General features: G+C 54.4%; 1 protein-coding gene across 7 annotated transcripts in view; it reads left to right on the top strand.

Moving 5' to 3' along the window:
- Nucleotides 1–3,478: 3,478 nt before the first annotated feature.
- NCAM1 (neural cell adhesion molecule 1) overlaps nucleotides 3,479–27,251 on the top strand; it is a 94,843-nt gene continuing 71,070 nt past the window's right edge. For all 7 annotated transcript variants that reach the window (XM_054175987.1, XM_054175985.1, XM_054175981.1 and 4 more), the window contains exon 1: nucleotides 3,479–3,624. In XM_054175987.1, the coding sequence (XP_054031962.1) occupies nucleotides 3,573–3,624 (52 nt within the window). In that variant the 5' untranslated portion in view covers nucleotides 3,479–3,572. The remainder of the gene's footprint in view (nucleotides 3,625–27,251) is intronic.

Here is a 27,251-nt window from a genome sequence, read left to right as displayed (position 1 = left end):
AGGCAATGTGAGATTTGGCTGCTGCTGCTGCTGCTCTCCAGGTCTGGCATTCACAGAGCCCCAGACCCCCCTCTGCTTTAGAGCATCTCTCCAAGGTATTCCCTTGCAGGCTCCAGGGAAGAGGGTTGGGGTTTGGCTTCTCTTGTTTTTTGGAGGAGTCGGTCATGCTGCAGCTGTTCCTCCTGCTCTCAGCAGCTGCTGTGGAAGTGTGCACTTCAGTGAGTCATGCAGGATTTCAAATCCATCTTGGTTTTGAACTTGCCAGGATCACTGCCTCCAGCAAAGGCAGGAATCTAACACTCCTTGACCTCAGCTGGTAAATTACTCCTTCATGACGCAGCTCCAGACAGCTGACTCCTGCCTCACTGTGACTCAATGGCTTGCAGAGAGGCTCCCCTAGTGAGGTGTGCTGGTGGGCAGAGGGGCTGCAGGGTCAGGAGTCAGCAGCGTTGCCTCCAAGCCAACAAAGCAAGCTCAGAGATGATGCCAAGACTCTGCTGACAGCTTCTCAGCCCCAGTGTGCTGCTGAAGCTGTGGTGAGGCACAGGAAGTGGCACAGGAGTCCTTGTGTGGAAGGCAAAGTAGGGAAGGGCTTGGGTGGATTGAAGGCTTTGTGAGGCTTGTCAGGCTGGACAGCGAGGCAAGCTGCTGACCCAAAGCAGTGTAGTGAAGATGGGAAGGGACTTTCTACCAAGACTTGGAGTGATAGGATGAGAGGGAATGGGTTGAAACTTGAGGAGGGCAGATTGAGACTGGAGATTGGGAAGAAATTCTTGGCAGTGAGGGTGGTGAGAGACTGGCACAGGCTGCCCAGGGAGGCTGTGGATATCCCTTCCCTGGAGGTGTTCAAGGCCAGGTTGGATGAGACCTTGTGCAAGCTGGGCTGGTGGGAGGTGTCCCTGCCCATGGCAGGGGGTTGGGACTGGATGATCTTGAAGGTCCCTTCCAACCCAAACTCATTCTGTGGATCTATGGAAAGAGTCTGGGGACTCCTGGCTACCCTTCCAAGTCCCTGCCTCTGCTCTCAGGGTTCTATCACTGCCCTTAGAGAAGGACTGCAAGGAAATCTTGCAAGTGTGCAGGCTCAGGTGGGTGGAAGGAGGGTTGTGTGACCCTTATTGATGCTCCATGCTATCCCCAACACTCCACAGTGTGGTAGCAGGGCTGCAGTCACCACGTGCTGAAAGCCAGACAATAAATCGAGGCAGACTTCAACAACTTCTTTCATTTCACTCAGGAGTCTGCTTAACTTTAAGGAGCAGCTCAGAGGAAGTCTGTGAAGTGCCTCCCAGGTTAGATGTGGCCTTGAGCAACCTGAGAGGTGCCCCTGCCCATAGCAGGGGTTTGGAACTGGATGATCTTGAAGGTCCCTTCCAACCCAACCTGTCCTGTGAGTCTATGAAGACCCTGGGGGGGCTGGCAGGAATAGAGAGTCCCTGACTGGAAGTCTGCAGGACAGTGAGGATGGGTGTGAAGTGGGAAGGCAAGAGGGGGCTGAGTACATGGCATGTGGCATGGCTGAGCAGGGCTGCTCTGTGCAGATAATCAATGCAGTATGAGGCCATGGGGCAGGCAGAGCACTGGAGGCATGTTTTCAATCACCCTGCTAGAAGTGATTTTGTTGCTCCTTCCAGAGGAGGAGCTTCATAAACTGGGAAGGGGGAAGGGGTTTCTCCAGCAGAAAAGAATGAAAACAAACACAGACGAAATATCTGGCCTGGAATGGTCCTTTAGACCACTACCAGGAAAAATAGGGGCAGGGGTGGATGAAATTGTTGTTGAACCACCCTTTGAATACGATCTGACACCAGTATTGCTCCCTTCAGCAGCTCCCTTGGCAGCTTTCTGCTGATCCCCTTGGTGTGTCATTAGAAGTCCTTCCATGTTCACAGCTTCCCCAGGTAGTTTGAGTTTCACTTTGGAAGCAGCAACAACAATTAACCAGCTAAGCAAAATTATTTGTGCATGTTTTGACACAAAAGTGTAACTCAGCTGGAGTGCTTTTCTCTCGTGCCAACGAGAATGGAAACACAGACTGTAGGCTACACCTGAATAAAAACTGCTACATTTCGGCCTAAAATCTCTCCCCCATAAAGCACAGACCCCAAAGTTAGGCTTGAGGACAGTCTGGAGAGGAGAAGGCTCCAGGCAGACCTTATTGCTTCGTTCCAATATCTGGAGGAGACCTACAGGAAGGCTGGGGAGGAGGGACTGTTCAGAAGGGCTTGGAGCAATAGGACAAGGAGCAATAGTTGGAGAGTGGAGCAGGGCAGAGTTAGGTTGGACAGCAGGAGGAAGCTCTGCACAGTGAGGGCAGGGAGACACTGGCACAGGTTGGTCAGAGAGGTGGTGGAAGCCCCATCCCTGGAGACACTCAAGATCTAACTTGATGGGGCCCTGGGCAGCCTGATCTAGTTAAAGATATCTCTGCAGGGGGGTTGGACAAGATGACTTTTGAGGTTGACTTCCAGCCAGATGCGATCTGTGACTGTGAAATTGTGCCAGGGGAGGGTTAGGTTAGAGATTAGGAAACTTCTCTGCTGTGAGAGTGGTCAGGGATTGGAACAAGCTGCCCAGGGAGGTGGTGGAGTCCCCATCCCTGGGGGTGCTCAAGAAATGTGTGGCCATGGCGCTTGGGGCTGTGGTTTAGTGGCTGTGGTGGTGTTGGGTTGCTGCTTGGACTCAATCGTGGAGGTCTCTTCTGAACAAAACAATTCTATTAGGAGGTGGACAACCTGCTTCAGAGCCAGGGAGCATCTCCTCACTTGCAGTGGCAAAATGGTGCCTGCCAGAACTCCTGGGTTTGAGCCTGCAGCTGCTTGTGCCCTGTGATTTCTGAGCGAGCTGAGTCCCTCATGCAAAACCAGAACAAAATCGCAGCTGAAGAGCAGGGAATTGGTGCTGCGCTCTCGCCCTCTTCGTTTCCCACCTGCCTTCCCGCAGGTGCTGCCCAGACCTCCAAGGCAATCCCTGCCCGGGATTCCCGCAGCCAGCGGATCCTCATTTCGCGTTTGGCTACAAACTGCCCCGAGGGCGCCGCCGCCACTTTGCCCCAGGGATGCTCCTCCGCGGGAGCTGAGCACCGGGGGCCGCCGAGCCGGCTCCGCGATCCGCGCCGCGTTTCGTAGGCGGCCGAGAGCTGCCTCCAGCACCGCTGCGTGTGCGGACTGCGCTGTACTATTTGAGGCGGGCGCGGGTGGAAGAATACGGCGGTGCCAGCCGGCCGCCGCGCGGGGCCGGCGGCGGCGCAGGGATCCGGGCCGCGGTGCTGAGGCCGCCTGTCAGTCAGAGCGGCGGCGCCGGGACGCAGCCGGGGCGCAGCCGGCAGAAGGCGGTGCGGGGACTACGCGCGGTAACGGAGCCGGAGCGCGGCCGGCAGCGGGAAGGAGCTGCGGAGAAGGGAGACGCGGGGGGGAAAAAATTAATAGAAGGGAAGAAGGAAAAAGAAAATTAATTAAAAAAAAAGAAAGAAAAGAAGCAAAAGAGAAGAAGATCTGCGAGGAGCAGGCTGCGTTTCTGCCGAACCGCAGGAAAAGGCTATTTGAGGAGCGGCTCTCCCCCAGCCGGCTGCGATGCTGCTGGCCACCGTGCTGCCCTGGACGCTGGTTTTGCTTGGAGCCGCAGGTACGGCCGGGGCGGCGGCGGGGCGCGGCACGGAGCTGGGGCGGGGTAGGATCGGGACCCGGTGTAGCGAACAATGGGGTCGGGCGGACCCTGCCGCCGCTGCCCTGCCCTGCCGCTGGGCTTGCCGGGGGGGTGCGGGGGGGCGAGGCAGCCCGCTGTGCGGGGTCCCCCCCGTTGCTGACCGCGCCCGGTGTGCGTGCCGGGGGCAGCTGCTGGGTGCACATTGTTCGCTGTCGCGGGAGGGGGAAGATGGCTCGGGGCGTGCGGGTTTGACAGCAGAAAGCGGAGGGGCGGCGGGGGGGCGCCCGTGTGAGAAGGGTGCGAGCGGAGCGGCTTCTGCTGCGCGCTGGCGCTGCTGTCCGCGCCTGCGACGGCGGCAATCGGCTTCACCCCCGCGGGGAGCTCCGCGGTCCCCCGGGCTGGGCTTTCGGTTTGCCGAGAGCCCCGAGACAATGGAGATGGGGAAGGAGGAGGTGAGCGGAGCGGGGAGGATGCTACGTGCGCGGTGCTAATGGTGTCGCCGCGCGGGGAGGCGGCGGATTTTGCGTTGTCGCCTCAATTTCATTGTGAATGTTGAAGATGCTGCTGCGCTACGCAGCGGTGTCCGCCTCCGCCCCCGCCCATCCGCCCTCCTTCTTGCGAGCGCTGCATGTGCGGGGCAGAGATTGCAGGCGAGGCGGGGAGGGGAGCGGCGCGGCTGCGGTGAAAGGCGGGGGTGAGAGCAGGGCGGAGGGGAGAATGCCCGTGGCGCTGCGGGAGGGTTGCGGAGGGGCTCCCGGTCGGCGGAGCGGGGGCCTGGGCTGCGCCCCGCTGCCGTTAAGGGAGCGGCAGGCGGCGACAGCGGCCAATGGGGAGCGGGCGGCCCCGGGCGGCAGCGGCCGTTAGCCGCCGGGGTCGCCAACGCCCGTAGCGGTGCCGGTGCCTCCCGGGCCGCGCCGCCCGCCCTGGCTGGGTGCAGTCGCGGCCACACCTGTGCCGGCACCGCCTCTCCGCCGGCAGCACCGGGCAGGGCTGGCAGCGGTGAGCCTCCAGCCCCATGCTCTGCGCTGTCCTCGCCCGCACTCGCTGGGAAGGGCTCCCCGGAGCCTTCTGCGCCCGTTCTTGACTCTGTCGGTCAGGTCCTCTGCTACAGGTCATCAAACCGCTGCTGCTCTTCCTTTGCGAGCGTCGTGCCCCGGAGCACCCGCACTGTCCCCGCTGCCGTTAGCCCGGAGCTGTCATTGCCTTCTCGCAGTCCCCTTTCAGCTCCTCGTTCCGTACCCGTGTGCCGGTCGGTGCCGCGTTTAGCTCGCTTAAAGCTCCCTCCTCTCCGGATCGCTGCTGGCTCAGGGTAGCTCCTGTACCTGTTTCAGGTGCTTGCAGCCTTTCCAAGTGTACTGCTCCTTCCCGTTGCTGCTGTTGCAGACCCACCCCCCCCCAGCGCAGCAGCTTCTCTTCACCCTTCTCTGCCCACAGCTACCGTAGCTCCTCTCATCCTCGTTCCTACGGCGCCGATTCCTTCTCCTCCGGAGCAGTTACTCCTGCCGGAGCTCTGTCTGCTAGCACAGTAACCATTACTATCTGGTGGCTCAATTCCAGCTCCTGTCATGGCCGACCATTGCCACCACTGTGCTCAAGTCTGTTGCTAAATCGAGCCACCTGTTTAACATCAGCACAACACCTCTCCTTAACGATCCGCAGCTCTCCCCTGCTACAAGCACTGCTGTAGAGCTTCTCTTTGTTATCATCTTTAAAAACCATGTTGCTCTTTATTTGGGGGCACACACACTCTCACACACACTGCCAGCACAGTTGTTCACCGTAGCCAGCACTGCATCTGGCACAGCCACACCCTCAGATCACCATCCCTGTTCTTATCTGAACCACGATGAGACGCCAGGCTCTCTGTGATTCCATAGCTGCTACCTCCCTGACACACACTCAGCTGTGGGAGGGAAGAATAAAGCTGTTTCCCGCCCCACCCCCCCCCCCCTTCCTCCCCTTTTCCAGGGGAAATAGATGGAAGTTAGCAGAGGAAAATGATCTGCATGTCATCTGTTGCCCCGACTCGAATCCATGTTTATCCAATAATAATAATGATGAACGTGCAGAGCGCCTGGGGAGCTGCACAGCTGGGAGGGGACTCTTAAATCAGCAGAAAAGGGAGAACACAAAACCCAAATAAAATATTAAATAGCTAGAACAAAGCAGCAGCAGCAGCAGTGCTGGTTATGGTCGGAGCAGCACACCCAGCACATCAGCTCTGCTTTCCACGCTGAAGGATGCTTTGAGTCTCCCCAAGCTTGCCCGGGTTTTTTGGGTGTTATTTTCCCGGCTGACCTCCCTGCAGTCTGTGACGGGGAGGGGAGGGAAAGGCTGTTGCTGTGGAAGCTAGGGTGTTGAGGAGCTGGCAGTGAAAAAGGGGGAGCAGCTATGATGGTGGTTAATAAAGAAACCCCAGCTTTAGCTCTGCAGCGGTTTAAGTGTCAGAGGAGACAAGGGAGAGATGCTTGTTAGGGAAGGATCCCTGCAGAAACTGCTGTCTGAGCAACAGTTACCTGGTGGGTTGCGAACAAAAGCCTGGCTTTACCTCTTTTTAGCCTAATTCCACCTTTTGTGTGTGTTCCTGTGGCCTCCCAGAGCCGTGATTTTTTTCATTTCATCTGCTATTATCTCATCGTTTGGAAGCTGATTTACAGCCACAGCAGATGGCTCAAGCTCCATTTCCATACCAACAACTCTCAGCTCTTGAACAACAGTGCTTTGGATAAACTTGAGCCTCTTGCTGGATGAACTTGGGAAGTCCTGACCTGATTGATATTGTTGGTGTGGGGGTTTTTTTGCCCCCCCCTCCCCCGTGGGTTGGCTTGTGGCTTATTTTCTTGGTTGATTATTGGCTTCTCTGTGTGGGTTCCCCCCCCCCCCTTCTTTTTCATATATTTCCTTTAATTTTGAAAAGGCTATTTGATGGTAATGCCACAAACACCCAGTTTGGAAGTGTTAAAGCTGGTGGGCTGCTCTCCAGACTGAAAGTGCCTTTGCTTTGCTTGGCTCGTCTCCAGAAGCATGTTCTGAAGGGTCAGGCTTGCCTGCTCTTGGCTGTGAGGAATTGGTTTCTTGTTGATGCTGAATGGTATGGGTGGTTTGGGGTTGGTTTTTATGGGGGTCTGTGTTTGGTTGGTTGCTTTATTTTCCTTGGTGGGGGGGGAGTTGGTTCATCCTTGGGTAATGCCATGGGGGTTGCCTTGAGTGGCTGGCAGGAAAGCAGAACCAATTGATGGTGGGGGAGGAGTAGGATACTGCATCTGCTACCATCATTCTGCAAGGGACTGCAAAATAGCTTTAGGAGGAGACAAAAGCACAATTTATTTCCTTATTTCAAAGGCCATCCTGCACTTTTAGTCTTCATTGAGCCCAGCTGGTGGTAGCTGTTTGTGTAGAGAATGCCCAGTTCTAAGGGGCTGCTTGGTGCCCTCAGGTGGCTTTGGAAGCCCTGGGTTTTGTGTGCAAGGCGTACTTCAGCGTGATTTGCTTTGCCATTCATGATTCTGTGGTACTCCTAACTCTCACCTTGCCAGTAGTGAGGTGCTGGAAGCTTCCCCACATGCCTGGGTGAGCAGGGTGGGAGAAGCTGTTCTCTTTGGAAGTCTCCATCATAGCTTTGACCCAAGAAGAATTCCAAGTAGGGGCCCTCAGTGTTTTTTCAGGTGCAGTGTGAAGATGGTGTCTGTGTTGTCTCCCCAGTGCTGTGCCCTACAACAGCTGATTTAGGGTGGAGCAGGACTTGATGATCTTTGAGGTCTCTTCCAACCTTGGTGATACTGTGATTAAAAAAAGAATTAACCAGATTGGAAATGACCTTTGAGATCATCAAGTCCAACCTCTCACCCAGCACCATCTGATCAACTCAACCATGGCACCAAGCACCCCATCCAGGCTTGTCCTAAACACCTCCAGGGATGGGGACTCCACCACCTCCCTGGGCAGCACATTCCCATGGCCAATCTCTCTTTCTGGGAAGAACTTCTTCCTAACATCCAGCCTGAACCTCCCCTGGGCACAGCTTGAGACTGTGTCCTCTGGTGCTGGTTGCGTGAGAGAAGAGACCAACTCCCTCCTGGCTAAAACCTCCCTTCAGGTAGTTGTAGAGAGCAAGAAGGTCTCCCCTGAGCCTCCTCTTCCCCAGGCTAAGCAACCCCAGCTCCCTCAGCCTCTCCTCACAGGGCTGTGCTCCAGGCCAATTTGTTCCTTTCTCCAGCAGGGAGGATGCCCGAGGGTGTGTCTGTGCAAGGAACTACAGCTCCCAAGCCTCTCCACTTCCCTGGCTCCTTTGCGCATGTTTTCGGAGGTCTCCCTGGGTCGGTTTTCATCGCAGCTCAGCTCCAGCCCTAGAGGGAGCCGCGGGGGGGGAGGATAAAAAACAACCCCACAACCAAAAAGAGCCACCAGGCAAATAAGCTTTGAGACATTAAAGGGAAAACATCACAGAAACCGATTGGAAGGTCAGCTCGGTGCTGCCTCTGGTTTCTTTTGTTTAGGGAAAGGCATTTCAAGCCCTGGGTGATGCAAAGGGGATGTAAATGAGGTGGGTTTGGCGGTGGTGCCGTGCTGCCCTTTTCAGTTCAGGGTGTTGAAAGGCAGCTTCCCCTTCTGCAGCTGCTCATTAGGGGACGTTGCCTTTTGAAGTCACCGTGGGAGCCAAATGGCAGCTTCTCAGCCCTTCGGTGGGGCTGAGGCAGGAGCCACCCAGGACCAGGAGGAGATATTTTTGCTGTGCTTCTGAGGTTACAGTAGAGGTGCCTGAAAGGAGTGGAATGGGTAAAGGATAAACTTCATCTTAAAACGATTTTCCCCCCACCATCACACTTTTAAGTTCAGTAGCTTGCACTGTCAGAGGATGATGAGGTGGCAGGTTTGGGTTGGAAGGGACCTTGAAGATCATCCAGTTCCATGGGACCTTCAAGATCCTCTACTTCCAACCCCCTCTGCCATGCATTCAGTGGATGATACCTGCAGCTTCCAGACCTTCCAAGGATGAAGGAGAGAAAACCTTGTCCCAAAACACATCCAGTTGTGCAGGGTAGATGATGCATTTGAGATCATTCAGGTTGGAGAAGACCCTCAGGATCACTAAGTCCAGCCATTAACCCTACTCTGGAAGGTCCACCCCTGAACCATACCCCCAAGCACCACCTCCAGACCACCTTTACACACAGCCAGGGTTGGTGACTCCACCACCAAATGAGCAGAGCTCATTTTATTTGGACCTTGCCTACAGGCTTTGGCAGCTGAGGCTGCTTCTGGTATATCACAAGCAGCATAGACATTAAAGGTGCTTCAGCAGGACTTCTGTTTGGGTAAATGTAGAGCTTGAGCAGACTTAGAATCATAGAATGGTCAGGGTTGGAAGGGACCTCAAGGCTCAGCCAGTTCCAACCCCTCTGCCATGGGCAGGGACACCTCACACCACAGCAGGTTGCTCACAGCCACCTCCAGCCTGGCTGCAAACACCTCCAGGCAGGAGGCTGCCACCACCTCCCTGGGCAGCCTGTGCCAGGCTCTCACCACCCTCCTGGGGAACAACTTCTTCTTAACATCCCATCTGAATCTCCCCATTTCTAGTTCTGCTCCATCCCCCCTCAGCCCTGTCACTCCCTGGCAGCCTAAAAAGTCCCTCCCCAGCTTTCTTAGTCCTGATGACTTCAGATCTTTAGGCAGCTGCTGGTGGAGAAGCTAATTTTGGGGAGTAGTTAACCGTGGTTTCTCCTGCTAAAGAGCTGCCAATTGCTTGGAGCTCTTGGCTGCTTTCTCTGCAGAAGCACAGCTGTGGGCTGTATGCACCCAGGGCTGCTCTGAACAGGTTATGCAGAATCCAGAGATGAGCGATGCACATTCTGAAGCCATCACACTTCAGGGAGTAATTAGCATAGCTAGCAAGCAATCGTTTAGACCTGGGTATTCCCAGCAGAAAACAGGCTGCTGTGGTATGGGTGATGAAAGCAAGCTGCTTGTGCCTGGAGATCTCTTGACTCTCTGCTGTGTGTTCAACATTAGATCTCAGGTGTAAGAAGAAATAAGGGGGAGATGTTTGCAGCTCAAGTCTACCTTTGGGCATTCTTCCCACAGCACAGGTTCTGTGTGTCCTCCCTCTCCAGACAACCAAGGTAAGGTCAGGTCTGTGAGGCTCTGACTGTCCACAGAAGTCAGTAGTGAACTAGGCTTAAGTTGGCTGAAAACCAGGTCACAGGAGGACACAAAAGCAGGGAAAGGCAGAAGCTGATCCTGCAGCTCTTTCTGCTGGCAGGGATCGAGGCCTGGAACTGTACATCTGCTGCAAGACAATGAAGCTCAGGCTGGGGGCAGCCCTGTGGCAGCTGAGCCCTTAGCTGTTGGCATCCTGGACCTCACGACAAGGCAGAGGTAAGGATCTGCAGGGTTGTGTTGGGAGCCCTGGGGGCAGCCTGGTGCAGCAGAAGGGTTAATTGCTCAGAGTGGAGGAGACCTTTCCGTGGAGTTTGAGTCAAAACAAATCCTCTTAGGCAGGAGGGCATGCGGAGAAATCAACTCTTGCCTCAGTGTTGCAGAGTTGTCACTTTCACAGTGTCCTGGGGGCAAATGTTTTGTCCTGGGAGGGAAGTGTTTTGTCACAGGGGAAAAATATTTTGTCCTGGATGAAAATATTTTCCTTTTCCTTCAGTAATGACTTCTGAAGCCTGCTCCAGCAGTTGGGGGCTTGTCGGTCTGGATAGCTCCTTTCCACAATTGGTTATTGATTTCTTTTTTAAAGCCATGCCAGGTAGGTTAATTGTCTTGAAATCCACCTGCTTGGCGCTGGTGGAGGCCACACTGGGCTGTGCCCTGGCTGCCCAGTATGAAATGAGGTAGGAACTTAAGCAGGGTGAAGAGAAAGTGGGAGAGCCCTGGTCAGTTACAGCTAGAAAGAGTAGCTGAGCAGGTGGTAAATGATCAAAAGGGGTAGCTGTGTACAAAGGCAACAGGAAACCTCTGTCTCCAAACCTGAGTGGCCTTCCCCAGGTGCTTCATGCCTTGTGTCCCTTGCTCCAGAAGCATCCCTGTGACACAGTCATTCAGATGATGCTGAAGATGCAATCTAGCCATGCAGAAGTCAGTTAATTAGCAAGGAAATGGGTTTGTAATGTTGCAGTTTGCTTTGCTGCCCTGCTGGGGAGCAGCTCCACGGAGAAAGACCTCGGAGTGCTGGTGGGCAGCAAGTTCTGCATGGGGCAGCAAAGTGCCCTGGTGGCCAAGAGGGTCCTGGGGGGCAGCAAGAAAAGTGTGGCCAGCAGGGCTGGGGAGGTTCTGCTCCCCTTCTGCTCTGCCCTCCTGAGACCACAGCTGCAATCCTGTGTCCAGTTTGGGGCTCCCCAGCTCCAGAGAGACAGAGACCTGCTGGAGAGAGTCCAAGGGAGAGCCAGGAGGATGAGTAGGGGACTTGAGCATCTCCCCTGTGGAGAGAGATTGAGAGCCCTGGGGCTGTTCAGTCTGGAGAGGAGAAGGCTGAGAGGGATCTGATCAATGTCTTCTCAATATCTGAGGGGTGGGTGTCAGGTGGAGGGGGCCAAGCTCTTTTTGGTGGTGCACAGCAATAAGCCAGGGAACAGCTGGGACAGGCTTGAACACAGAGGCTTTCACCTCCACATGAGGAGAATCTTCTTTATGGTGAGGAGCCCTGGAGCAGGCTGCCCAGAGAGGCTGTGGAGCCTCCTCTGGAGTCTTTCAAACCCACCTGTGCAGACTACCCTGGGTGACCCTGCTCTGGCAGGGGGTTGGACTGGATGATCTGTGTCCAGCTCTGGGCCCCTCAATTGAAGAAGGACATTGAGAGACTTGAAGGTGTCCAGAGAAGGGCAACGAAGCTGGGGAGGGGTCTGGAGCACAGCCCTGGGAGGAGAGGCTGAGGGAGCTGGGGTTGCTTAGCCTGCAGAAGAGGAGGCTCAGGGCAGACCTCATTGCTCTCTGCAACTCCCTGCAGGGAGGTTGGAGCCAGGTGGGGGTTGGTCTCTTCTCCCAGGCAAGCAGCACCAGAACAAGAGGACACAGTCTCAAGCTGTGCCAGGGGAGGTTCAGGCTGGAGGTGAAGAGAAAGTTGTTCCCAGAGAGAGGAATTTGCCACTGGGATGTGCTGCCCAGGGAGGTGGTGGAGTCCCCATCCCTGGAGGTGTTCAAGAGGGGCTTTAGTAGTGAGGAGGTGCTGGGTGAGAGGTTGGACTTGATGATCTCTGAGGTCTTTTCCAACCTTATTGATTCTGTGATCTCTGGAGGTCCCTTCCAGGCTCTCATGCCCTGGGGTACTGTGAAACCTCAACATGGGGAGACCAGAAAGGAAGCAGAGTGCTGCTTTGGACGTGAAATGATCTTGGAGGTCTTTACCCAGCCAGAACACCTCAGTGACTGATACTGGAGGTTTGAATGCAGCCCTGTTTTGTTCTAACCTGCAGCTTGAGATCCATCAAAGACTCAGAAACCTAAATCCTGTCCTTCTGTTGTATTATATGTCACCTAGGCTGTTGCAGGGCTGCCTTTCCATGGGGCCCAAGCAGCTGAGCAGCCAGTTGGGTGCTGTTTACACAACACTGGCAAACTGCTCCTTCATGGGTGGTGGTGTTGCATAACCTGCTGCTTAAAACTAAACTCTGGGAGGGGGGGAATGGCTGAAGAAAGCTCAGAGTTTGGAGGTGGCTTGGTGGTGGTTCTTCACATCCCACTGGAAAAAAAACCCACCCCAAAACCCCACTGCCAAAAGCAAGCTGCCTGTGCATATTAATCACCCTTTCATTGTGCATGCACTGAGGAGTCCCATGGTGGGGAGGGGAGAGGGGGGAGGGCTGGGGAGGAGGGAGTGGGGTGGTGGAATTGCAATTGTTGTTCCCCCAAAGGGTTTGTGTTGTTTTTTTCTCATGCCATTCAAGTGGCAGGGCCTGAATGCAGGAGAATTAGCAGAGTGTGTTGTGGAGGAGCAGCCCCCTTGGGGCTGCTGTTTCATGTGGAGCAGCCCTGCCTCGTACTGGAGGCTGGGGGGTAGGGTGGAGAGGGGAGTGACTCATGGCTGTGTGGTGGCATCTGCGGGATGCAGGGTCACAGCATCATCCCCAAGGCTGGAAGAGACCTCAAAGCCTGGATGGGGTGCTTGGTGCCATGGTTGAGTTGATCAGATGGTGTTGGGTGAGAGGTTGGACTTGATGATCTCAAAGGTCTTTTCCAGCCTGGCCTATCCTATCCTATCCCTCCAAACCCTTACCAAAAGACCCCTTCCAGGCATTCTTGTGGGTCCCCTCCAGGTAGCAGAGGGCTGCTCCTAGCTCTGTGTTGCTGGGAGCTGAAATGAGTTGTGGTAACCTGTTTTTTTTTTACACCTGCTGAACACATTGAGGATTTAATTGGAAGAGGAAATGAGTAGCCTTGTGAGGAAGCTTTCTTTTTCCCCCCCTCCACACAGGCCCTGCCTTACTGCTCACACTGACTCATTTGACCTGCTGCTTCCACTAATGATTTGCTGTGGGTGGTTAAGGAAAAGTAGAGAGGATTGGTGTAAACAGTGCTCTCTTCCCTGCTAGATGCTCTTTTAAAGGGTGCTGCTGCTGCTGCTGGGTGGAACCCTGAAGCCTCTCAACGTTTCATGGCTTCTCACACTTCTGCTTGAGGAATGAAAGGTTTCCCCCTTGACACCAGCAGACCTGAGCAGCACTGAGCTGAGCCCATACCTGCCTGGCTGCACAGCATGGGCTGTGGAGGAAGGGACCTGCAAGCTCAGCCAGCTCCAACCCCCCTGCCGTGGGCAGGGACACCTCCCCCTGGCACAGCTTGCTCAAGGCCTCATCCAGCCTGGCCTTAAAGACCTCCAGGGCTGAGGCTTCCCCCAGCTCCCTGGGCAGCCTGTGCCAGGCTCTCACCACCCTCATGGTTTTAGCAGGATTTAGATCCCCATCCTTCCAAAGCAGGAAGCCTGCTCCCAAGCCAGGCTGTGCTGATCACCTCAGCAGTACTTGCAGAAGTACTTTGGCAGAAGCCTTTTAGCCAGGAGCTCCCCAAGGGTCTGAGCTGTGCTTTGCTGAGCGAGGAAGGTCTTGACTAGCAGCTCTGGTGCTGAGCAGGAGGGCTCAGCCTGCAGGGAGCAGCTCTCCCTGCTGATCTCCTATGCCAGTGGACACATCCCAAGGTGCAGCATATGACAGTGTCAGCTCAGTTGGTTTGAGCCCCATCAAGAAGGAGGCAGTGCAGGGAGAAGGCCACTCAGCTGAGCACACCTGGCTCCCATCCAGCCTGGCCTTGAACCCCTCCAGGGAGAGGACATCCACAGCCTCCCTGGGCAGCCTGTTCAGTGTCTCCCCAGCCCTCACTGTCCAGAATTTGTTCCCCATCTCCACTCCCAATCTGCCCTTCTCCAGCTTCAATCCTTTCCCTCTCATCCCATCATTACAAGCCAGTGCAAAAACTCACTCCCTGGCTTTCTTGTAGCCCCTTCAGGTACTGGAAGGCTGCTCTAAGGTCTCCCCAGAGCCTTCTCCTCTCCAGGCTGAACAACCTCAACTCTTGTAGCCTGATGGTGAGATTTAAGAGATCGAATTCTTGTCCTGTAAAGCAAGACCCCCATGGTGCTTCAATCCATTCCATCTCCTATCACTCCAAGCCTCTCCCCACCCTCGCTCTAAAGGATTCCTTCCTGCCAGAAGAGACCTTTCAGGGCATTGAAGTGTCTGAATGTGGCTGTTTTCTGAAGCAGTTAGGTTCCTGCTAAATAGGTTGTTGAACCTGCAGGCTGAATGAGAAGTCCCTTTCCCCTGGCATGTTCCTTGCCCTCCTGGCTGGGTAGCCAGCTTGCAGTCAGTGTCAGGTCTGGAGGATGAGGAGTGCCACGTTCAGAAGCTTTTTGTGTGCCTCTAAATGGGTCCATGGAAAGAAGAGCTGTGGCTTAAAAATAGCAACTCCCACCCTCACTGACTTGGTGTGCTGGGGCCCTGCATTAGTGATGCATTTCTGCAGCCCTTTGGCTGCAGCTGCAGTTGGGATTTGTTATTTACTGGGAAGCATCCAGGAGGGCCTTGCAAGAGAAGAGGAAGGTGTTTTTCTTATCAGGTAAATGGGGTTTTATCTTCTCTCCTGTTTTCTCTGGAGGCCTGCCATGAGTAGTGGGACCAGAAGAATGGAGCTGAGGCGGTGAGTGGAAGCGGTGCTGCTGATTCCCTGGGAATGCAGCACTTCAAATGGATTAGGGCTATAAATATCCCTGCCTGACTTTGCCTCAGTTCCTGAGGCACTTTAACCTACCTGCACTTGCAGATGGGGGGTCAATTAAAAAGGTTTTGCACACCTGAGCTCAGTGCCAGCATTGGGGATCGGTGCTCTTACTGCGCCATCAGCATCTTGGGACATCCTTGCCCTGGGCTGGCTGAAGGGGTAGCCTGGCAAACAACCCCTGCAGAGAGAAAAGATCCTCTCTGTGGTATCCAGGGTGTGGAATTCCCTCCTCAGATGTGCAGAAGCCTTCTCCAGAAGGTGTTAACAAAGGCAGTGGGAAGTGTTCCCTTAGATGTAGCCCTGGGCACACAGCAGCGATCCCAAATCTGAGCAGATGTGGGGAAGCTCCTGGGAAGGTTGCTTGCATTACCTCCCAGATGGCTGCAGGCCTTTTTGCCTTCATACAGCAAATAGATGCTCTTGATGCCCTTGCAGAGGGGCTGGAGCAAAGAAAGAAATCAGCACACAGTTACAATATCTCTTTTTTCCCCCCCACATTTACTGTGAGTGCAGAGCTGTAGGCTGCACACTCAGCAGCCCTGAAGAGGAGTTTCTGCTGATGCTGGAGGCAGCCACTGGTCTTCATTTGTTGCTCCTGCAGGTTGTAGAAGTTGAGGAAGACTTCTCTAGGTGTTTAAGGAGAGCCTGGACGAGGCACTTGGTGCCATGGTTTAGCTGCTCAGATGGTGCTGAAGCTCTGGCCAGCCTGATCTAGTGTGGGGTGTCCCTGCCCATGGCAGGGGGGTTGGAACTAGATGATCCTTGTGGTCCCTTCCAACCCTGACTGATTCTATGATACCTGCTGATCTCAAAGGTCACTTCCAGCCTGGTTTATTCTGTGTTTTAGGGATGTATTTGATCAGCTGCCTGTGCTGCAGGGAGGGCAGGTGGAGCTGTTTCTGCTTTTCCATTTCACTTGGGCATTTGTAAAGGGTCATTGATCACAGACAGGTAGGGTTTGGAGGCTGTGGTCCAGGTGAGCAGTTTGAACCCCACTAGGTGGCACCAATTTATTGTTCTGTCGCTAAAATTGCTTGCTCTGGAGAAAAAAACCACAACCCAGAGGCAGTTTGTGAGTGGTGGAGAGAGGGAGCACAAGCAAGCTGGTGAGGATCAGTGCTCCTCAGCTGCTTCTCTTGTGCACCTCTCTGTGTTACCCCTGGTGACTGGAGGCAGGGTGATGAGCTGACACTCTGGGTGGGAGAGGCAAACCATGAGGATGTCTTTAAAAGGATTAGAGAGGGGAAGATGGAGCAGAAGAAATCCTTCCCTAGGGGCTTTCAGCCTCTGCTTTTAATCATCCCTGCTGCTGCTGAAGGCAAGAAACTCATCTGGTGCATTGGTGCAGGCAGGGTTTGGTTTGCTGGGTTTTGCACAGTGCTGTATCAAAACACCTCGGCATTCAGAGGCTTCCTCTGCTAAGGAGAAGGAAAGAGAGCTTTTTTCTGTGGCAGAGTCTGATTGTCCAGGTACTTTGTTAGCTTTGGCTGGCATCAAAGTGATTTCAGTGTGGCAGAGCGGCATTGGACACGAGATGAGCAGCCTAAGGGTGGAAATGGTAAAGCTGATACACAGAGCTCCCAACAAAGCTCCTCTGTGTCAGGCTGAGCCCAGCTCCACGTGCACTGCCCGGAGCTGCCAGCCTCACCAGAGCAGGGCTGAGCTGTTCCCTTCCATCAGTGAAAATGTTACTCTGGGAAGGACATTTGGAGTAGGCTTTGACTCAGTTCCCAGCTGAGCATTTTTGGGGCTTGCTGGGAAGAAAGCTGCCTTAGCAGCTGGTAGGTAGACTTGAGCTGGGACAGAGAAGTTGGCCAAAGCTGCAGGTGCTGTGCTGATGGCAGCTCTGGCAGCAGAGGAGCAAATGAGCTGCTTCAGCAGAGTGGTGCTTGAGGAGGGCCTGCAGTGAGTTCACAGCTACTCATGTTCACAGGAGAGACTGTGCCAGGGGAGGCCCTTCCAGTTCCCACCCTACCTGAAGCACTCTCACATCCTGCTGACCCATCCCAGTGGTGTTGCCAGAGGTGTTAGCTCAAGGGAGGTTGTAGCCAGGTGGGGGTTGGGCTCTTCTCCCAGGCAAGCAGCACCAGAACAAGAGGACACAGTCTCAAGCTGTGCCAGGGGAGGTTTAGGCTGCAGGTGAGAAGAAAGTTCTTCCCAGAAAGAGGAATTGGCCATTGGGATGTGCTGCCCAGGGAGGTGGTGGAGTCCCCATCCCTGGAGGTGTTCAAGAGGGGATTGGATGTGGCACTTGGAGCCATGGTTTAGTTAGTCAGGAGGGGCTGGGGGAGAGGTTGGACTTGATGAGCTCTGAGGTCTTTTCCAACCTGGTTGCTTCTGGGAGTCTGCTGGGAAGATCCCAGCGCTGCCAACCCCCTGTCGCGAATCCACCTTCTGGAGCCGCTCACGTAAAGGGGCAGAGATCCTCTGCACAGCTTGGGAACAAGGAAACTTTAAATGGAGATTTCTTCTTTTTTCTTAAATAAATTAAAAACCCCAACCCTCAAGCAACTGCTGCCAAGCTGAGCCTTGGCTGTAACTCTTTTTTTCCCCCTGGGGATGCTCTGTGGGCAGAGAGCTGGAGGGGATCGCTGCACAACTTGTGCTGCTTGGCAGCCGATGACTTCCGTTCTGCTGTTCCCTGGCTGCAGAGGAGGGCTCTGCCTGCACCAGAAATGCCAGCTCTCTAAAGAGGGCATCTGCACTGAGCAGGGCTTCAGTGTTCATTTTGCATCAGCTCTGCACATTTGGGGGCAAAGATGCCTGCCAGGGAGGCTTCTGCGGCCGGGAGTTGGGCAGGAGCAAAAGGAAATGGGGGTAAGGTTGAGGTTCCATAGGGGAGTGAGGCTGGAGGAGCTTCAGAGAAGCTGGAGATGGGGAAGAAATTCTTCCCAGTGAGGGTGGCCTACAAAAAAGCTGGGGAGGGACTTCTGAGGGTGTCAGGGAGGGATGGGACTGGGGGGGATGGAGCAAAGCTAGAAGTGGGGAGATTCAGATGGGATGTGAGGAAGGTTACAGGTTGGACTTGATGATCTCTGAGGTCTTTTCCAACCTTATTGATTCTATGAAGAAGTTCTTCCCCAGGAGGGTGGTGAGAGCCTGGCACAGGCTGCCCAGGGAGGTGGTGGCAGCCTCCTGCCTGGAGGTGTTTGCAGCCAGGCTGGAGGTGGCTGTGAGCAGCCTGCTGTAGTGTGAGGTGTCCCTGCCCATGGCAGGGGGGTTGGAGCTGGCTGAGCCTTGAGGTCCCTTCCAGCCCTGACAATTCTATGCTTCTATAATTAGCCTATTTGTGCACAGCACTGAGCAGTTTATCTCTGACTATCACACTGCAACAGGAGGCCCAGGGAGGCTGTGGATGCCTCCTCCTTGGAGGTGTTCAAGGCCTTGAGCAATCCAATCTAGTGGGAGGTGGGCTTGGAACTGGGTGAGCTTTAAGGTCCCTTCCAACCCAATCCTTTCCATGATTTTTTGTGTGTGTGGTTGGTTCTTTCTCATTTAGAAAGTGAGAGGGAGAGAGAGAACAAGCTGGTGCTGCAGGTGTTAGTGAACCCCTTCCAACCCAACCCATCCTGTGACAAGGAAGGCCTCAAACTCTTTCAAAGCATGTAAAAAAAAAAAAATAGGGGGAGAAGGGACATCTGCAGAGCCTGCTTCCAAGAGCCTTTCCCCTGCACATTTGCAAGGGTGGTGGTTTCCATCTGTTCTGCAAGGGATGGCAGATAATAAATTATGATTTCCCCCTTCTGTTCTGGAAAGCAGAGCTTGTGCTCCTCAGCTGCCCTTCCCCCCTGCCCATGCCTCCCACCTCCGTCATCAGGCCTGATTGATTACCCCAACAGGACAAATCAAACAGAGCCAGCCGTGCTTCAGTGCGTGTCCCCTCTTCAGGCTCACTGACAATGGGATGTGTGGCGTGGCCAAAGAGCATCAGCCTCAGAGGACAGCAGGGCTCCTCCCAAGCCCTTGCAGCCACACTTGGCATGATGATAAAGCAAGCAACAAAGAAGGGAAGGGAAGAGAATTAACCAGGTTGGAAGAGACCTTTGAGACCCTCAAGTCCAACCTATCCCCCAACACCATCTGCTCAGCTAAACCGTGGCACCAAGTGCCTCATCCAGGTGTGGTCTCAGCAGAGCAGAGGGGCAGAATCTCCTCTCTCCACCTGCTGGCCATGCTGCTTTGGATGCAGCCCAGGCTGCCATTGGCCTTCTGGACTCTAAGTGCCCATTGTGGATGCTCCTTCCCTGCAGGTGTTCAAGGCCGGGTTGAGCCCTTGAGCAGCCTGGGCTGGTGAGAGGTGTCCCTGGTGGTGGCAGTGGGGTTGGAACTGGATGCTCTTGAAGGTCCCTTCCAACCCAAAGCATTCCCTGCATCTTTTTGGGGTTGGTTGTTTCTCCTTTAGCAAGTGGCAGGCAGCAAGCTGGTTCTGCAGGTGTTAGTCAGTCCCTGCAGGGGGTCTGGGTGGATGCAGATCACTTGCAGCATCAGACAGAATCAAATTCATCAGGAAGTGAGAGCAGATGCCTGTGTGCTGTGCTTTCTCTGCAGCAGTACATTGTTTTGCCTTTGCTTCTCCCTCCAGTTTATTGCAGCTCATTTTCTTTTCTCAGTGTTTCATTCTTTGTTGTCTTTTTTCCCCCATTGAGAATTCTCCAGGAGTGGCACTCAGGGGATTTACTGCAATTATCCTGCACCCCTGGGGGTGCCAGTTACACTATTTGTCTGCTTTCTGGGGTGTTGGAGTTGGCTGAATTGATAAACAGGAGCCTGTTGAGCTTCTGCTCACCAACTTGAAGGCCACATAGAAATAACAACTCGGGCTAGAGAGTCCTGGAGAAGCACAAAGATCAGCAGCAAGAGAAGTGTGGCCAGCAGGGTCAGGGAGGTGATGCTCTGCTCTGGTGAGACCCCACCGGGAGCACTGCATCCAGTTCTGGAGCCTCTGTGCCAGGAAGGATCTGCAGGTGCTGGAAAGTGTCCAGAGCAGGGCCACGAGGAGGAACAGAGGGCTGGAGCTGCTCTGCTGTGAGCACAGACTGAGGGAGTTGGGGTTGTGCAGGCTGGAGAGGAGAAGGCTCTCAGGAGACCTCATTGTGGCCTTCCATGACCTGAAGGGGGCTACAAGAAAGCTGGGGAGGGACTTCTGAGGGTGTCAGGGAGGGATAGGACTAGGGGGGATGGAGCAAAACTAGAAGTGGGGAGATTAAGATTGGAGGTGAGGAAGAAGTTGTTGCCCATGAGGGCAGTGAGAGCCTGGCACAGGTTGCCCAGGGAGGTGGTGGAAGCCTCATCCCTGGAGGTGTTTGCAGCCAGGCTGGAGGTGGCTGTGAGCAACCTGCTGTGGTGTGAGGTGTCCCTGCCCATGGCAGGGGGTTGGAGCTGGCTGAGCCTTGAGGTCCCTTCCCACCCTGACAGTTCTGTGATCCTAAGGGGGCTCAGGGCTCTCTGCTCAGGGCTCTGCCCAGGGCAGAGCAGGAGGTCAGCGGCGGCTGAGCGGAGAGCAGCTTCAGGAGGTGGTTTCCCGACTCCTGTTTCACTCTGCCTCCTGCTTTGTGAAATTTGCTACTTGTGGGATGATGCCATTTGCAAGATTAGTTTCTGTGACTGCATGTTGCTTTTCATTAAAATTTCATGGGGCTTTTATTTAACATGCACCCCAGCCTTGTTTATGGGAGGCCTCTTGCAAGCAAAGTGGATTAGACCATTAAAGCCATTCCTAATCCATTCCCTGTGGGCTCCTGAAAGACTCTTCCCCTGCTCTGTGTTGAGTCCTAATGACTTCATTTTTCTGACTGTCTGTCCAGCTATCCATTCATCCCTCTCAGTGTTCACAAGGAGCTGGATTTGTGTGTTTGCTGCAGTTGGAAATAGAATCACAGAGTTGTTTGGGTTGGAAAAGGTCATCCAGTCCAACCAGCAACCCAAGCCCACCGTGGGCCCCCCACCTCCCTGCAGCCTCCTTTCAGGGAGCTGGAGGGACTTTCCTTTCTTCTTAAAGAAAAGGGATAGCAGTGAGAGAAGTGAGAAACAGAATCTGTGCTTCTGAGCTGCTTTTACAACCCCTGGGTGCACTTTTATCCCTGCAGCACCCCTGTGTTGTTTCTGGCCTGCAGGCAGGCAGCAGGAAGTGGCAGCTGAGAAGGATGCTGTGGTGCTTGTCACCTGCAGATGCTGCCCTTTCAATGCAGCAAACATTTGTTTAACTTTGTGGTCTGAGCCTTGGAGCTTGACAGTGGAATTCATTCCTGGAGCAGCAGGCAGTTAGGGCAGCTTAAGGGCTAAAGGTTTCCTAGAGGTAAACAGTTCCCAGCTGGAAAAGCCCTGCAGAACCAAGCAGTCACAGAGGCACTGAGCTGCAGAGCTGATGGAGGCTGAGGGCATCCTAAGAATATCCTTAGTGTCTGCTAACAGCTTCACATGTTGCACCAGGCTGGAAGGGAGCCTCCAAGGGCATCCTGCCCAACCCCCTGCCCACAGCAGGGACAGCTCCAGCCAGAGCAGGCTGCACAGGGACACAGCCAGGCTGAGCCTGAATGGCTGCAGGGATGGAGCCTCAGCCCCCTCCCTGGGCAGCCTGTGCCAGTGTCTCCCCAGCCTCCCTGTGCAGAGCTTCCTCCTGGTGCCCAACCTAACCCTGCCCTGCTCCAGTCTCAAACCATTGCTCCTGCTGCTGCCACCCCAAGCCCTCCTGAGCAGTCCCTGCCCAGCCTGCCTGCAGCTCCCTTCAGACACTGAACTGCAGCTCTGAGGTCTCCCTGCAGCCTTCTCCTCTGCAGCCTGCACAGCCCCAACTCTCCCAGCCTGTCCCCACAGCAGAGGTGCTGCAGCCCTCTGATCATCTTTGTGGCCTCTTGTGGACCTGCCCCATCAGGTCCATGTCTCCCTTGTGTTGGGGGGGGTCCCAGAGCTGGGCACCAAATAAATGGTGCAGGTTTGGGGCCAATTGGTGCAAGCAGCTGAGAGGGGCAAACAGCTCTCCTGCAGAGTGGTTCCTGCTGGGTGCAGAACTGACTGCACTTGGCTCCTCGAGGGCTCTGAGACAGGCAGCAGCGAGCTCTGGCTCCACTGCAGCGTTGCACAGGGCAGGGCACATCCAGCAGCTCTTTTCTCTCTCCCTCTCTTTTTCCCCTCCCCTTTCTCTCTCTAAAAATGAATATTTGTGTGGGAAATGGGAACATTTCTAATGAGGCCTGAATTACCCTGTTCTCTGACACAGCCCTGCCGGGGCTATAATTAAAGACCTTCCAACTGGCTGCAGCAGTTGTCTCCCACTGAATCCCCACATTAATTACACCCTCCTGAGAGGCTGCTGCTTTGTTGTGTGTTATAAATGGAATGGTTATCAGCACATGACGTGACTGAGCCTGAGAGCACGTGAGAGGAACCCAGCTGAACTCCCCTTCCACGGGCACAGCCTCCCTGCTGCTTCCCCAGGGAGAACAGAGCCTGCTCAGGCAGCACTGGGCACTGAGGGTGGATCCTGAGCTTTGCCTGCCCAGGGGCACTGGCAGCACAGGAAGGCAATGGAATGGAATGGAGTTAACCAGGTTGGAAGAGACCTCTGAGATCACCCAGTCCAACCTCTCACCCAACACCATCTGATCAACTAAACCATGGCACCAAGCACCCCATCCACATTCTCTTCCTAAACACCTCCAGGGATGGTGACTCCACCACCTCCCTGGGCAGCACATTCCCATGGCCAATCTCTCTTGCTATGAAGAACTTCTTCCTAACATCCAGCCTGAACCTCCCTTGGTGCAGCTTGAGACTGTATCCTCTTGGCAGCCTGATGGCCTGGGCTGCATCCAAAGCAGTGTGCCCAGAGATGGAGAGAGGGGATCCTGCCCCTCTGCCCTGCTCTGGGGAGACCTCACCTGGAGGGCTGTGTGGATGCTCTTGCCCTGGGAGGTGTTTAAGGCCAGGCTGGATGAGCCCTTGAGCAACCTGGGCTGGTGGGAGGTGTCCCTGCCCATGGCAGGGGCTTGGGACTGGATGATCTTTGAGGTCCCTTCCAACCCAAACTGTTCCCTGAAATCCTTTTCTTCCTGCCCTGAGTCACCACAGCAGCACAGTGGGGTTGGAAGGGACCCCTAGACCCTATGGCAGAGGGGTTGGAACTGGATGGTCTTCAAGGTCCCTTCCAAACCAACCCATTGCATGGCACAGAGATAAACTCTTCAGTGCTGTGCACAAAGAGGTTAATCATAGAATCAGTAAGGTTGGAAGAGACCTCAAAGGTCATCAAGTCCAAGCTGTCACCCAAGACCTCCTGACCACTAAACCATGGCCTTAAGTGCCACATCCAATCCCTTGGTGAGGGTTGGAAGGGACCTCAGGGATCAGTCCTTTCTCTGCTCCATTTCTTTCAGCCTGTTTTGTTTACTCTCTGAGATGTGGTAAGATAAGGCAACAGCATTTCAGAGGCATTTTGCCTTCTGAACCTCCTTCCCCTAGGCATCCCGAAGGTATTTATGCCCAGGCCTCCACCCTAACAAAGGACTCTTTGAGGGTCCTATGGTAGCCCAACATTCCCTCCTTTCACATGAAGTTAAGGGCTGTGATTTACTGCAGTGACCTGAGTGCTCTCATTTACAGCTCCCTTGCTTTTTCTCCCCCCTTTGCTTTTTGGGTGCCTTGGTTATGCAAACAGACTGCTGTGTGTGTGAGGGATGGGCTGGTGCCCCACAGCTCGGGGCTGCTCGCTGCACTGGGTGCCTGGCATCAAAGGAGGAGGAGGTTCTGCGTTGCCTGGGACTCGGTGTGACCCTGGGCAGCCTGAGCTGGCTGGAGGTGTCCCTGCTGCCTGCAGAGGGGGTGGGCAAGAGGAGCTTTGAGGCTCCCTCCCGACCTGGTGCAAGCGCAGGAGGGTTGCAGCTGCGACAGTGCCGCAGGGAGGCTGCCTGAGAGCATCCTTGTGCCTGTCTCTGCTGTTTGGCATTCAGCACAGAGCCCCTGAGAGGTACTGACTGGGCTCACCCTTGGCAGTGCAATTCTTTCCCTGAGTGGGCTCCAGACTTTGCCATTGCTTCAAGGAGTTTCTTTGGACTGGATGATCTCTGAGGTCTTTCCCAACCTCATTGATTCTATGATCTCTGGAGGTCTCTCTCCCCACCTCACCTCTCCAGTGTGGTGCTCCTTCCAGTGTGGCCTTCCAGCTACTTTGCTCTGTCATCTTCTGTCTCTTCTCCTTCCTTCCTTTTATTTTTATCTGTCCTTGCCTGTCTTGTCCTTTGCTTTGCCAGAGACAAAAGCTCCTTTGTGGCTGCAGGCTCGGCGTGCCAAATGGTTTGAATAACTGTAGCACTCCAAGGGTGAATGCAGACCGTAAAGGCAACAGTAAATTCCTTTTGATGCCATCCCATAACAACGAGGATTCCTGCCTCAGTAATTGGGGCAGGGGGAATGCTTGACCTCCTTGTTTGATGCCACCATGTTAGCTTGCTTGGCTTGCTTCAAAGTCTGCTCAGATTCTGTGTTTAACTTTGCAGCCAGTAATTTAGTGTTAATGATGTTGCATTCATTAACATCCTAATGAGACCTCTTTTTCCCCCCACCCTTTTTTCTCCCCCACCCTCTTTCTTTTTGGTCATGTTTTCCTTCCAGAGGGCAAATCCTGCTGGTACCTGAGGCTCTGGTTAATCCCTGCTTGCAGGGAGCATTGAGATGTTTCACTGCCTTTGTTGTGTGCTCTGAAGGGAAGGGCCTGGAAAGCAAATGAGTCCTTTCCCCTGGCTGCAGTTTGCATTGGCACTTGTGCCACACACAGGTGCAGAGATGATTTGGGGCTGGACTGTGGAGGACAGCACTGAGCAGAAGCCCTCAAGCTTCTGGGAAGGTTTAGTTCCATCCTTTCCAGGCAGAACCCTCAAGCTTCTGTGAAGGTTTAGTTCCATCCTTTCCAGGCAGAACCCTCAAGCTTCTGTGAAGGTTTAGTTCCATCCTTTCCAGGCAGAACCCTCAAGCTTCTGTGAAGGTTTAGTTCCATCCTTTCCAGGCAGAACCCTCAAGCTTCTGTGAAGGTTTAGTTCCATCCTTTCCAGGCAGAACCCTCAAGCTTCTGTGAAGGTTTAGTTTCATCCTTTCCAGGCAGAACCCTCAAGCTTCTGTGAAGGTTTAGTTCCATCCTTTCCAGGCAGATTTCCTCTGTAGGCTCCTAAATGTTTTACCTTCCCTCCCTCCACTCCTTTCCCTCTCTGTTTGTGATTGCTGTTTCAGGGTGGTTGGTTGTGAGCTGTGCAGCTGAGCACTGGATTGGTCCCAGGTGAACCCAGACTGCCTGTCCTCAGAGGGGATGGCAGAGCAGAGATCAGGAGTGAAGGGGAGGGGAGGAAGAGGAAGGGAGGGGGAGAGGAGGCTCCCAGTGTTCAGGTTGGTGGTGTCTGTGTTGGGAGGCACACCACACGGGGAGCTAGGGGAGTGTGGCTTGTTCTGAGGAGCAAAAGCTGTTCTCTCATCAGGCAAACAGGGCCCCTGCTGGCACTGGGCATCCTGCTGTGCCCCTGGCTAAGCATGTCTACCTAGACACCAGCTGGCTGAGCCGCCAGACAAAGCTTGCTGACATGCAAATAGAGATCAGGTATTATCTGGCTCCTCCTCCTAGCTCTCACTTGGGTCTGCTGGAGCTGTCTGTATGGAAATCCGAGCTAGCAGCTGTCTGCAGGGCTCCCAGATAAGCACACAAAGCACTGCAGCCTTTGTCTGAATGCCCCTGGGCTGAGCTGGGATGCCAGGAGCTAACTACATCTGTGACTATTTTGGGTCATTCTTCCTTTGGGCCATCTCTTGGTGTGTCTGGCCCGTGGGGAGGCTGGCAGCAGGGATGCTGAATAAGTGATTGTGAATAACCCCAGGAGCATGGGCTGGGACAAGAGGATCTGCACACTCAGGCTGATGCTGGCTGTGGCTGCCAGCTGGCAGCCTGCAAAGCTGTGGTGAGGAGCAGGCTTCAGCTGAGACTTGGTTCCTAGCATCTTGTTGGTGGCCAGGACAGCAAAAAGCCATCAGCTGGGAAGGTTTGCTGAAGGCTGATTGAGTTGGAGCTGGCAGAAACTGGTGAGGCCACAGCTTGAGTCCTGGGGCCAGTTCTGGGCTCCTCAGTTCAAGAAGGACATTGAGAGACTTGAAGGTGTCCAGAGAAGGGCAACAAAGCTGGGGAGGGGTCTGGAGCACAGCCCTGTGAGGAGAGGCTGAGGGAGCTGGGGTTGCTTAGCCTGCAGAAGAGGAGGCTCAGGGGAGACCTTCTTGCTCTCTACAACTCCCTGAAGGGAGGTTGGAGCCAGCTGGGGGTTGCTCTCTTCTGCCAGGCACCCAGCACCAGAACAAGAGGACACAGTCTCAAGCTGTGCCACGGGAGGTTTAGGCTGGAGGTGAGGAGAAAGTTCTTCCCAGAAAGAGGAATTTGCCACTGGGATGTGCTGCCCAGGGAGGTGGTGGAGTCCCCATCCCTGGAGGTGTTCAAGAGGGGCTTGGATGTGGCACTTGGTGTTTAGTTAGTCAGGAGGTGTTGGGTGAGAGGTTGGACTGGATGAGCTCTGAGGTCTTTTCCAACCTTATGCTTCTATGAAGCATGCTAAGCTCTTCCTTTAGAGCTTCCTTCCTGACATGGAGCTATTGCCACGACCATTTTCCTCTCCCACCACGAGAAGCTTGGCTAAGAAATCATAGAATCAATAAGGTTGGAAAAGACCTCCAGGATCATCAAGGCCAAATGCTTCTTGCTGCACTCCTCTGCTGTGCCTTTGGCCTCCATGCTCCTTGCAGGCTCTCCTAGCTGCCCTGATTTTTTTTTATCCCTGGGACTTGCAGAGAGAGGGGAAGAGTCATCTGGCACAGGCTGCTGGAATGTGATTGTGGGACACAGAAATACATTGTGGTGCAGGAGAAAACCCATCCAGGGCTCGGGGGGGGAAGCTTTCCAGAGCCTCTCTGCTCCTCATTCCAGCCTGGAAAAGCAGTTGTTAGTGGCAGGAGGAATTTATTCAGGAGATTGCTATTTCTGCAGTTTCAGAGTGGTGCAGCTGTGTGGGGGGACTTGATAACACAGCAGCCAGGGGCCCCATCTGTTTCAAATACAACACAGAGGGGGGAAAAAATGCAAAAGTGGCAGGCAGGAGCAGTTGTGGAGTGCAGACTGGGAGGCCAGGCCCAGCAGTTGTCTGCTGCCAATTTCCTCTCCCTCTCTTTCTGTCTCTTCATAATGAGAAGTGAGCATCTAAGGAGGGATGAGAGATGGAATTTTGTCCTCTCACTTGCCTTTTTTTTCTCCCTCCCCCCCCCTCCCCTTCTACTCTTGCTATTTCTGTCCTGGGTGCTGTCTGAAAGAGGAGCTGTGGGAAGGCACTTTGCATAGCTGCAGTGCCAGGCAGCAGTGGAGCTCTTCTAAGCCTCTG

Source organism: Dryobates pubescens, chromosome 34 (assembly GCF_014839835.1).
Source record: "Dryobates pubescens isolate bDryPub1 chromosome 34, bDryPub1.pri, whole genome shotgun sequence".
Lineage (NCBI taxonomy): Eukaryota > Metazoa > Chordata > Aves > Piciformes > Picidae > Dryobates > Dryobates pubescens.
The sequence above is the reverse complement of the archived record's forward strand: the minus strand, read 5'-3'. Positions and strand labels throughout refer to the sequence as shown.